Source organism: Syngnathus floridae, chromosome 1, assembly GCF_059516105.1.
Source record: "Syngnathus floridae isolate MCC-2025c chromosome 1, RoL_Sflo_1.0, whole genome shotgun sequence".
Taxonomy (NCBI): domain Eukaryota; kingdom Metazoa; phylum Chordata; class Actinopteri; order Syngnathiformes; family Syngnathidae; genus Syngnathus; species Syngnathus floridae.
This window is the reverse complement of record NC_142413.1, coordinates 4,398,147-4,410,698: the sequence shown is the minus strand read 5'-3', so window position 1 is coordinate 4,410,698 and position 12,552 is coordinate 4,398,147. Positions and strand designations below refer to the sequence as shown.

Genomic DNA, 12,552 nt, shown 5'->3' with positions numbered 1-12,552 from the left:
TCCATAAAACTGTGGTATCACAATTGGCTCAACACAAGATAACTGTGTGAGCGTGACAATTTGGCCCTGGAATGTCTGCTTGATTATACCTTCTATCATTTTATATTCCAAGGCATGCACGGGGTCGTTTTTCATCGCCCCGGTTTAACAAGCGTTGTCCCAAACAATGGCATCCACTTTTTATGACCCCCTTTAGAGCTAATCAGACACCTTGCAATGAAAAACGATAGTTTATATCAGCTCTGCTTACACAAGGTAAAGCTCAGAGGTCCTTGGGAAGGATGAAACCTACCCAGTTGTCGTCCCGCGTGCATCGACAGGAGACCGACTATCTCCGTAATCTCATCGGACAAAAATAGCCGAGTCGTCAACAGCGGGCATTCAATCAATCAGCAAAACACCTCGTGAATATTTTTTTCCCAGGGACATTTTCCAGATTCATCGGAAAGCTGGAGAGCTAGCGTAAACATCAATAACGCTTTTAGCGATCGAATGTTACGCTAACAAAGACCGGACAAGAACGAGTTTGACCTCGTGCCACAAAGAAAGCTTTCCAGATTCCTCAAGAAGCTGGAAAGCCAGCATAAACATCAATAACGCTTTCAGCGATCGAATGTTGCGCTAACAAAGACCGGACAAGAACGAGAAGCGCCGGGTCAAACTCGCTTGACCCGGTGCCACAAAGAAATCCGCAACGCAACATTCGTTCACCGCACTGCTCCCCCAAGCAGGCCGAAAATGAGTAAGGGGGCGTACAAGATTAATGACGGCGCTAACCGGGTATTTATCATCTGACTGGAGAGTAATGCGACACCTTTCTAATCTGAATATATTTCATTGGGCTGTTATGGCACTTGGGCCTCATATGGGTTTTGTGTGCGTCGCCGTGTGAATGTTAATCATCCGCATGGGTGTGCGCGAGAGGATGCTCGTAAAGTGAATGGCGACCGGGCCGCAATAAACACTCGGCTATCCGGCTCGGCGTAACGGCCCCCGAGATAATTACATAAAGATGAACTTCTATTCTGCAGCGTGCTGAGGCCACTCCTCCCGAGACACCCCCTCCCTTTCCGTTGTCCTTTCGGTGATGTCAACGGGGCCGAATGGGGCCGGAGAGGACTTTACCATTAGGCATCCCGTTTGTTGGCTTTGCACCCATCGAGGCTGCCAGAACCACAGAAGCTACCGAATTAGCTTTTTTATTCAGCGTGCCAGAGCCGCTGTCGTACCATCACTGCGGAAGAAGGAACAATAAAAAGGCAGCGGAACAATCAGCGTGTTCCTGTCTATTCCAGTTTGGAAGGGGGGGTTACAACGTGGTCATGTTGGTGTGACAGATTGCATAAGCACAGTCAAGAGGATGAATTATTTGCAAAGCTAAGGCCTCATAAATTATGGAATAATCAGTCAAAGGGAGATTTCATGGGCAACTCTTGGCATCGATGTTAGGGGATTGATTTCTGCATAGGAAGTGTGACCAACATGCTATACGAGTAAAACTTCTTCAGAGACTTAGATCGCTCCTTGTCGGAGTACAATGAGTTGGTCCCTTCAAAGATGCTAGCTTCGCACCGACGATTGAGCCGAAACCCTAAAATGCCCTCTGCCCAATCCATGGGGGGTATTTTTATGGCATTCCAGCCATCTTCAGCATTCCGGACCGAGATGGCTGTATGTCCCTCCCCCCCCCCAAGGGCCGGACAGTTTATCTCTCTCAGATAGCAGCTGGTGTCTACCCAGCCTCCAGCCCCCTGGAGAAAGCGCCGCCACCAGTCTTTTAGCTAGCAATGCAATCAAGACAAGCCAACGTCCCCGGTGATCCCTCGTACGCTCGTGTGCAGAAAGTGGGACACGTTGGGTCATTGGGAAACTATCCGGAGTTATCATTCTGCTCTAATTGTTGTTGCCATTCAAAATGTTTTCAGTGACAAAAGACCACAGGGGCCCCTCGTGTCGCGGCTCTCACGACGACCATCGCAATCATTTTCTCAGTATGTTTTATATTACTTCTGTTTCACTTTGGTCATCTTGGCTAACATCCCCGTTCGTTTATCTCTTTAACCAACGTTTTAAAATGACGAAAAATACAAACCTTTAGATTCAGTCAGTCACAGACAAAATAACTAAATGTCATACAACTGAATCATTGTGTTTGCCAAAAGAAAAGTCGACTCATCACAATCGCGACCTTTTACCTGCATTAAATAATTCATGAAGCCAAGCGCCATCAGCACATTTCTGACAAACACCCTAAGTGCTTTGTAAACTAATAACTAAATAAATGCACAAGCGAGGGATCCGCATGCTAATAAGCTAACCCTTATATTCAAGGTTACACTCTGCTGCTAGTCCTAAAATGCAAACAAAAACATATCCAAACTCTCTCTTTCTCTCCGATTGGTCGAATCTCGAGGTTTCGACCACCGGCAAACATTCGCACAGCGACGGGTGTGAACGGATTCCTAAAATATGCCTGCAAATGCTCAATTAGGAGCTTTAAATAGGTAATTATGCAGTGCCTAATCCCCAAGCTCCTGGGCCCTATCTCATTTTGATGACACTTGGGCAGGCCCCTCAGCGGCGGTCCGGGCAGCCTCCTCCCCCTCCCCCTTTAATGATAAGGCCGCTGCTGACTCCCCCGGCGAGGCCACGTCAAACTTGACAACGTAGTCCTTAATCATGGATTGTGAGGGTACCGGAGGGGGACTGACAAGACTTGGGAGGATGTCTCTATGAAATTGATTCAGTAGGCTTCAACGTCTGAATTTTGTTGTTCTCTGGTTGTTATTTTTGGCGGAAATATAATTCAGCGCAATTTGAACTCGAGCATTATGGACCCAATGAACATGTTCATTTTTTTTCTATTTTCTTGTTGTAATTTGACATTTACACATATGCAGGGAAATGAAATCTCTTGAAAATGTCAAATGGGGGGGTACACAAAACGTTTTTGATTTCCCCGTACTGACATTTGTATGGCGGTGGCATTTGAATTTCAATCTCCACCCTGAACGGATTCAGTCTATTCTGGGAAACGTTCAAAAATACGTCGCCATAGGTTTGCCGCTTTCAAGTGACTGCGCTAATATATCTACTCCCCGAGTTGATTTTGCCTTGGGTGGAACCTTGAAGCGCTAACAATCTTTCAAGGGCAGCCCCAAATATCTCTTAATCAGCAGAACAGCCACTGTGAAGAATATTTTCGCACTTAATATTTAAAGGACGTGAAACGCCGGCGTGCCACCCAGCGAGGATGTCCTCTGGCAGTCTTATCGCGATGGCAAAATAGAAGGACGACCACAACAACAAAAAATACGCCCGCATCTGTGTAGTCAGCAAATAAGCTCATATCTGTTATCATATTTTCATGCCTCCGTTGCCGCCACTGATTTATTTCCATGCGAAAGGCTTTGATAAGCTCGCGCTCGCGTCGCTCTCCGTGTGCTCTTTCGGGATGTTGACTCGGGATTCTTATCGTCATGCAAAACATAGAAATGGGGGGTGGGGGGTATTCTTATGACGTCGTCACCTTTTCTGGCTTACTGCAGATTTTTAGGACAGCAGAATTGGCTGAGATTGTCCAAAGCAAACTCGGCAACAAAAAAAACTAAAGTATCAACTTTTTTATTACTCGCCAACCCCTCCTTGTTTGCTAAGATTTTTTTTTTTTTTTTTACAGGTGCACTCTGTGGTACAATGACAACAAAGCTATTCTGATTCTATTTAGGAAAGGCTTTTAAATTTTCTTGGAGTATAAAATTTAATAGTTCCATTACATGGATTGGTGCTTGATTTTTTTTTTGGTGAGGTAGCAAAGGGAGACTCATTCCTCACTCACTCATTCGTCAAATGGTTCAAAAATTATTTGGAATAAGGACCTTTCATTTCCATATGGGATACAATTGGATAGATCCATTGTTGCTTTTTTGTGGGGGGGGGGGGGGGGGGGGGAGCAACACACATTTGACGTTATAGGGTTTTTGTGACAAATATAGAATTACATTAAAATCATTATTTACACAATCTTTATGAATTTACACACAATAGAAAAGGTAGGAACATTTTTTTTCTGATCAAATTTGACAATGAAGTGTAATGTCCTTAAAGGGTGAAACATGCCGATATGAATTTGACCTAATATAGCCCGACGCCAAATCCGAAAACATCCACCGCATCACCTTCAGCGAAGCGATAGCATTGTGCAGCGTGTGTAATTGACGAAAAACTTGAACCGTCGCCGTTGCCTCGGTACTCGTAATGTGGCGTAACATTCGAGTTCAGGCTACACCGAGGCAAATTAGCATTTAGATAATGGGAGACACTTGGCATTTTAATTATTTTGCTGCCCTCTGAATATAGCGCTTCGGCCCCCGAGTCACCTCGCCGCTTCCTTCGCGTACTCCTCAATAGCCCATTTGCACAGCAAACAGCTTGGCCGCACTTCAAAAAGCACTAAAATGTCACCAGTCGTGTTCAATTGTTTACGAAAAGAAAAAAAAAAGTGTTTTTAATCCTCATCGTTGAGTTGTTTTAAACGCCGCTGCGTCGTCCCGCTGCTTTTGTCGGTCGGAGGCCTCTCGGCTCCGCATCCCTCCCTCCCTCCCCCGCCGTCCTCGCACCGCCTCACGGAAGCGAGATCATTCATCCCGACACAGAGCGCTACTGTGTTTGAGTGGGGGGGAGTGGACGTGGATGTGCAAGTGCCAGAAGCGTGCGGTGCAACCGCTATGGGTGCATGCACCCTGCAAGTACTGTTATGTGGGAGAAGCCGAGGGGAGGGGGCGGTGAACCCACCGGGCCACACCTGAAAGCGTCAGTCAGAATTGAGCCTTGTTGCCTCAGCCAAGATGTTTTAAAGTAAATATCAACTGGAATGAATCTGGCGAACTCTCGGTGGCATCACTTTTTTTTGATGTCTTACTTTAAATTGGGATTACAATTTAATGGTTATTTTATTTTAGGGGTGCACGTAACAGTTGAATACAAAATTAACTTGAGTATAAATAAAAACGATTAAATGTTAAATTGATACAACTCAGCTATAGTTAACAAATATTTTGTTCTGGTTTAAAGCCGATCATTTAATTCAGTGATACTTTGGTACACCACTAGAGGGAGCCCTCATAACTGCTAGTGGTATTCTTAGCACAAAGTCAATTTGAACATATTTTTTTAAATATGATTGATTAATGAATATTTTAAGTACTGCAATTTAATTGCGCAAAAAAAAAAATCAAGCAGGATTTGCACGCTGCCTCGTTAGCGCCCCCCTCGCCTTGTTGCTCCCCTTATTCATTTAATTTGCACCCCTCTGTTCCCCACTCTTCCTCGCTTCATAATACGTAACACGATTTACACCCCCCCCCCCCCCCCCCCCCCCCCCCCCCATGTTCATGCAGCGTAAATTTAATCCCAGTCGTTGCAGGTTGACTGCCATTCCTAACGTTTTTCTCATTTCCCCCCACATCCCAATCCTGACACACTCTCTGCTCCCGGCACAATGGACTCCTCCGGCAGCAGCCTGTTTGCATGATAACGTTTTTGGTAACCCCTCTCCCCCACCCTCCACAAACTCGCTTGTACTAATGCTGACACGCAAGGTCAAGCGTGACCCTATACAACGCGGCGACGAGCTATAACACAACGTAGAAGCCAATCATTCGACATCGTCAGGCGTGAGCTGCAGCCGTCAAGGTCAGCGCGGGTGATTTCAGCATGTAGACAAAGACGAAATACTTTTTAGAAAATCCTTCAGTGTCCCAAAAGCTTACCTAATAGTGCTGTAACCTTGTGTGCTATAGTGCACCATCGCATCATCAGTCAATCCACGGCAGGTCAGGGTCCTGCTCTTTTCAGGACTATCCATCTGAAGCCAACAGCTGCCAGGGAAGAGAAAGAGAGAGTGGCAAAAAAGTCAAGGAGAGGCTGGAGAAAAATGAAAACAAACGTTGGCAACAGAGGTGGAACATGCTTGGTAAACAAATACAGTGCTGCTCAGCTTCTGACGAGTCGACGTCGCGGCTGGCGATTACGCAGTCGATGTCAAAATTTTCAAAGTGTTCCTGTCGGACTGTCCTCCTCATTCATTTCCTGAAAAAAGACGAGTTGATGTTCCTATAAAGAAAATATTTGAGCTTTAGAATGTACTGTTACCGGTTTTGTTTCATTTTAATTTTAGTTCAATTGTTTTTTTATATTATTTTCTTGTATAATGGTATTTTATTATTTCATTATTTATTTGTTTATTATTTATTTTATTATTTCATTCCATTCATTTAATTTCATTTTGTTCTAAAAAGAAGACACAAAGCTGCACCTTATTAAAAAGACAACATTTAAATTGTGTATTAGTAAATACTGCTATGTTTAAATTGCAGGAATTATACTTAGTTTTTATTGCCCACTTCTGGTGGATAACTGGCGTAAAGAAAATATCCCTGCCCCTATTTCAACTATTTTTACGATCCTCACAACACATTTTCTAATTTTTTTATGTGGTTTATGTTCCATTTGATGCTTTGTTTCAAAGAAAACTAATTTTGGGCACCCTCGCTGTTATTGTAAAATGTAAAAAGAATGGAATCAAGCAAGCTAGCAACACTCCGATGATGTTCGAGGCACCTAAAGCAAAAGCGTGAGCCGGACCTTTGACCTATATCATGGTACACTGCTGGTCTCGCAGTATCAGCAGGTGCCTCTCCAGCAATTATCACACTGGCAAAGGTCATTAGCCCTAATTAGCTTCCTACGGTGCGTCTCGCTGGGGGGTTTGGGGGGGACACGCTAAGTGCATCATAAAAGAAGCCTTCTTTGTGAGTGTTGGAAGGAAAGACAAGTAAATTATTTCTTGGCATCCATTCTTGACTTGAGATGGCTGGTGTGGCATAGTTTAGATTATCTTAGCTTGCTTTAGCTTATCTTATCGTAGCTTGGCTTATCGTAACTTGGCTACAGAGGTGCTTGTATGCCAAATATCGAAATAGCGGCCAATTGATTTGATCATTGATTAGTTGTTAATTAACACTATGAATGTTTACACCTTTAATTAAAATGACTTACATGAGTTTGACTGATTAAGAACTCAAAACACAAAATCAAAATGGAGGAATTTTTAAATCCAATTCAATTACTCGTTTTTGAAGAAGTTAAAACTAATTAATAGTGGAATGTTAGCTTTTAAATACAATTCTGTATATAAATATTACCATGCTGCATATTTTGCATTTATGGAATTTAATTTATATAACAATAACAAATAACTTCACTTGAGTTACCAAAGCACCCTAAAAAAATAACTAAAATAAAAGCTAGACAAAGTGCGCAGGGCTCTTTAAAAAAATCCGCGTTACACTCCGTGCCGCCACTGATGCTTTTCATTGAACATCGATGACAATACGGAGAGAAAGCGGGAGAAAAAAAACAAAAAAAAAACGGGCACAATGTTGTCTTTCTTCTCCCGGTGGTGTTATTGTGTTCCCATTCACTGCTGCCTCTATTCAAAAGGATGATAGCGATCGTGCATTATTAAACAAAGCCAGACAACATGCACAGTGTTAATTAGAAAAGGGTGGAGTGTGTGTGTGTCTGTGTATGCGTGGCTCCTCTTCGATGTGATTGTGATCCCTATCAACCAAAGACAAGAAGAAGGGAGGGTTGTTGATGTTTTCCATAACCGAGGCTCTCTCGTCACATTTTTGTTCGACCAGTAAACGGAGCGACTGCTGATGAGCTGGCGTGTCGAAAGCTGACATGCCAGTGGTGAACCGCCGTGGCCTGGACGTAACATGCACTTGTACCTCACGCTTTGTGGTCTGTCAGCCCAAACCTCCACTGAGGTCGGTCCAGCTTGAATGAGTCAGTCACACACAAACACGCAAAAACATTTGTTTTGCATCTGTGGGGAGTTTTCAAAGTTCGTTTGTCTGACTTCATATATGAATTTAAGTTTGAATCGAGACTCCAGCGTGGTTTGCAAAGGCCCATTGAAATCGTTTCATCTGTGTTATTCTGACGGCGTTATCTAATAATTGGTTCGGTAGCAGCACAATTTTGGCAGTTTCACATTGCTACGTGATTTCTGGTGGGTGTGATTATTATGAATAGAACACCAAAAAGTGTCAAGGACTGATAAATGGACAGTCAATTTCCATCCTTCAAAGACAAACTTGTCCTTGAGATGTTTCTCCATTGCAACCTGGTTTGAAGCACATACAAGAGCAGTGCTTCTCAAAGTTTTTACTGCAAGCAATACTTTACTCTCCAAGTATCACCATAGTCTTAAATAGTGTGGGAAAAATAAAAAGCTGTACTCCAAAATAATTTCCACAGAACAAAATAAATGAAAATTGTACCTAAATAAATGTTTCAGAAACAAATAGTTCCTAACGATTAAACACAGATTTATTAAAATACAGTTAAATACAACTGAACTGTTCCTGGCCATTGATTACTTCTTGTACCACTAGAGGGAGCCTGCCTCTGTAGGACGTTGAAACTCTACTACACTAGTTTCACATAAAGCGAGATCCAGAAGTAGACGAGCAGCAATTTAATACCTTACCTACCAATATATATATTTTCATTTATTGTGTATATATATATTAGAGAAGCATGAAACTGACAAAAACAAAGACCGCCTTAGCTTAAAAGCTAATATGTATATGTTCAAGGCCAGTCCAAGATTGTACATAATGGTAATTTTATTTTATTCTAATTGTGACTTCTGCTTTTGCACCCGTCGGTACGGAGAAAATATATTTCCGAGCTTGTCTCGGTCTCCCGGAAGCCCAAATCAACAGTGACATGCGAGCGAATTTGGATCTATGTGCGTGCGGCTCCTTCTTTTGCATTCTCCCGCGCACACATGCGTCGCGGAGTGACTATTCCATTTAGAGAAGTGTCAGAACATAGCCCGCGAGCACGTCAGCCTCCTCCTATCCCGTGGCACCTCCAGCCGAGGCCGTGCGGGGGTATGTCACAAATGTGCAGGGAGAGATAAAACCCGGCGAGCAAACAGCTTTGTTTCATTCACTTCCTCTCTCTCTCTCTCTCTCCCCCCCCTCCCTCGCCTGTCTTGCATAGGCTGTGACTACATCCCCTGCATCTGAGAAATCAGAGCGGATTGACTCACAGGGCTCTGTGAGCCAGCGCCACCGAGGCTGCCAAAGCATGCTGGTGCCAAGCTGTCCCAACATGCGCCGCGCCAGGCCCGCGCTGATGCTCATCGCCCTGGCTCTGCTGGTCCACCTCGCCGACGCTCAAAGTAAGTGGAGCCGCTCCCTCTCCCGCGTCACACGCGGTTCCTCCACAACGTAGCCCGTCTGTGTCAGCTGTGGATCATAACGAAATTGCCCGCTAAGCACCCAAGTTGAGTATCCAGTGGTGCCTCAACTTACGAGTTCCATTCATTGCACGACTGTGCTCACAACTCAATTTACAGCAGTCAGTGCCCACTGTTGAAATCCCTTTACCCAAAAACACCACAATCTATTTGACACCACCAAAAGAGCATTGCACTATATGAAAAGCATACAGTAATAAATAAATAGGTCTGATGAAGTGCAATGACTACACGTCACCCTAAAAGGGTGTGGCCCCAATAAGTGACATCTGAAGTCAGGTTGGCCGCCGTAAATTTCAGTGTGAGAATCTGGGCGTGAGCTGTGGCCTACAGCAGCGTCTCACGAGTCATTTTGCATTTGTGACCATTTGACACGTTCAATAAACGGCTGAAAGTGCATCAGTAACCGAAGCTCTAAACTTTAGTTTAGTGCAAATCAAACTTACTGCTCGGGCCCAAATGATAATTGAACGCGATAGTATTTGCACAAATGAAATCGGTGCACATATATATCAATTCATCATTCAGTGGCGGGAAGTTATCTCCGTCCAGTGAAGCGTCTCATCAAAATGTGCTCAAGTCTCCTGGCCAAAGCGAAACGATCAGGTGAAGCACAAGTGCTGAGCCCAGCCGGGGAATGTCATGATGAGAAGTGTCGGGAATGGAACTTCTCGACATCAGGCACCTGCCCGTTGATGTGTGACAACAGCTTTCAAACCTCATTGAGCTCTGGCCCTGTGACACCCACCCCCTCAACCCCTCGCCCGCGTCCATGAATCATTAGCTTCAGGAGGCACAGTGGGATGAATAAAAGTTTTATCACTCTCTTTGCACCCGCTGAAATCCCCCTCAGTGTGAATATCACTGAATAGGAGAGGAGTGCAACGGAGGGGGGAAATGATGATGATGATGGTAGGAGGGGAGGGGTCCAATTCACCCAAGGTCATAGAGCAGCGAGCCAGGCAAAGTGAAATTGATGGGCTCAATTTTCCCAACTTATCCCATCGACCTGACGTAAAACATACAGCTGTCCTAATCGAACGTATCCTTTTTTAACGCACACCAATGTACGCTTCTTACCGTAGAGCGCCAAATATTGCAATTCAAAATAGACGTTCAGTAAAGGCATGCCGGGAATTAAAAATAAAAAAAACGGCTCTTCAATGGAAGTCATTTTATCTGGCAATATACAGTCGGTGTGCCGTATTTACCGCAAAATATCGGTATTCAAAACACATGTTCTTTGGTTCAATTTAAGAAAAAATTATGGCAGAGCGCTGAAACCCTTTCGAGTGGGAGGCGTTTTCATACAGGGTTAATTATTGGACTCTGAAAGCAGACTCTTAGAGCGTCTCCCACGAGTGACAAGCCATTGTTGCTTTCAAGGTATAATTATCTACCTTTTGTGTCACGCGTACTCAAATGTGCCCGCCTTGATGGAGGGCGGGTGGGGAGGTGGGGGCGGCGTTGCCCTCTGTCGGCGCTCCGGACGTAGTCTATGAGGCACGCGGGAGCCCAAAACGGCTGAGTCGGCCCGCTCAACAGATGGCCCGATGCTCGGAGCCAGCCCCGCTCGCCGAATGTCGCGGCACCCAATCAACAATCGCTATTAAAGATAATGGGAAATGTGTTCCTTGTAAAAAAAATGTGAAGCATGACGCAAAATGGAGTGAAAAATCGTCTTTGAGGATTGTGGAATTGTTTATTTTATGTCATTCTTTTCATTTTCTCCTTCATCAAATGCGGCCCATTTTTAATTTGTGAAGCAAATTGGGCTTGGCGACGTCTTGAAAGAGGTGCGTAATTGGCCGCTGTGAAAGGAGGGGACGGCGTAGCAGGGAAATTTACGCTTTGTGTCTTCTGCTGAACCATCACAAGGAAATCGGATAAGGATGAATCTCCGCCTTGGCTCCTGTGAAAAAAAAAATGAAAAAAAATCTGTACGCTTAGGCTTGGTTGATTGGCGCGCTACCAAAATTCTTTAAAGTGAGAAATCTGTTCAGTGAGGAACTTTTTAGTATGCACAATAATTCATAATTTTAAAAATTTGGGCCAAATCGTGACAGAAGTGGCGAACGGGCAAAAAAAAAAAGGGATTTTATTTGGGCGAAATAGCATTTCGTTTTATTTACTGCGACCATTGGGGTTTTATTTGGGAGAAACGGCATTTCGTTTTATTGAAAAGAATTGTTTGACATTTTCACGATTTATGAGCAATATGGTGTCTCGTCCCTGCCGAACAAAGAAAATTTCTGGCATTGAAATATTCTTATTGTAATCAGGTAAATTAAAAAAATGAATAAACATTACAGGCAAAGTGCATTTCTGTTGTTATCGTGAATTAATTTTGTTGCGCGGAGACATTTTTTGTCAACGTTTTTACATTAAAATTTGAATCTGTAATTCTACTTTGACCTTTTTTTCTTTTCTGTGCGACTGCTTCCTCAGATAACCCTTTTTTGAGCGGCAGTTACCACATGCCACAGTGGACTCTGTCAGACCGCGAGCAGAAAAGTGTTTTAATTGATTGGCCCGCCACTTGTCTCTCTCTCAGTCGTCAATTGCTATCGATGCTTCCCGTTAGCCTGCGCGGGCGTTAGCACGTTTAAGTGGCAAATCTATGTAACGTGTCGGCCCTCTCTTTTTTCGAGCCTGCAGTAAAAAGTTGTCCATTAGCACGGGGACGAAAAACTCGTCGTATTTGAGTTCTTTTCTGCAAATGCAGTAAACTTAAAAGTAAATCCTCACACCAAGAAAATTTGGTGCTCCAAAGGAGTATTGCATTGAAATTTTAGTCAAATAAAATTGTATATATATGACATGACACACATTTAAATACATCAACATAATTTTATTTATTTGATTTAATTAGAATTAATTATTTTTTAAACAATTTTCAACAAAAGCAATTTTTTGGGGAAAAATTTCATAATGTTATGGTTAATATACAAAAATCATTCACAAGGCAACAACTGTATTTTTATGAACATTTTTCAGCTGGTCTCATTGACCCATGCTCTTTTTTTAAAAAAAAATTCAAAATTTTCAAAAAATATCAATTTTTTTTTGCTTTTGGAAAGCAAAACAACACAACAAAAATATCATTCAACGCCGTTCCGTTTTTGCCAAGGACGCTACACAGCTCCCAAAACGCACGCGATGACGACATGTTAGCGCAGCAGGATAAGCTCGCAGCTAGTCCGAAGGCTAAT

General features: G+C 43.4%; 1 protein-coding gene across 9 annotated transcripts in view; it reads left to right on the top strand.

The window, feature by feature from the left end:
* The window catches only part of ptprda (protein tyrosine phosphatase receptor type Da), a 196,149-nt gene that overhangs the window by 127,085 nt on the left and 56,512 nt on the right, over window positions 1-12,552 (top strand). For all 9 annotated transcript variants that reach the window (XM_088394236.1, XM_088394226.1, XM_088394216.1 and 6 more), the window contains one exon: window positions 9,082-9,262. In XM_088394236.1, coding sequence (XP_088250362.1) covers window positions 9,169-9,262 — 94 coding nt within the window. In that variant the 5' untranslated portion in view covers window positions 9,082-9,168. The remainder of the gene's footprint in view (window positions 1-9,081; window positions 9,263-12,552) is intronic.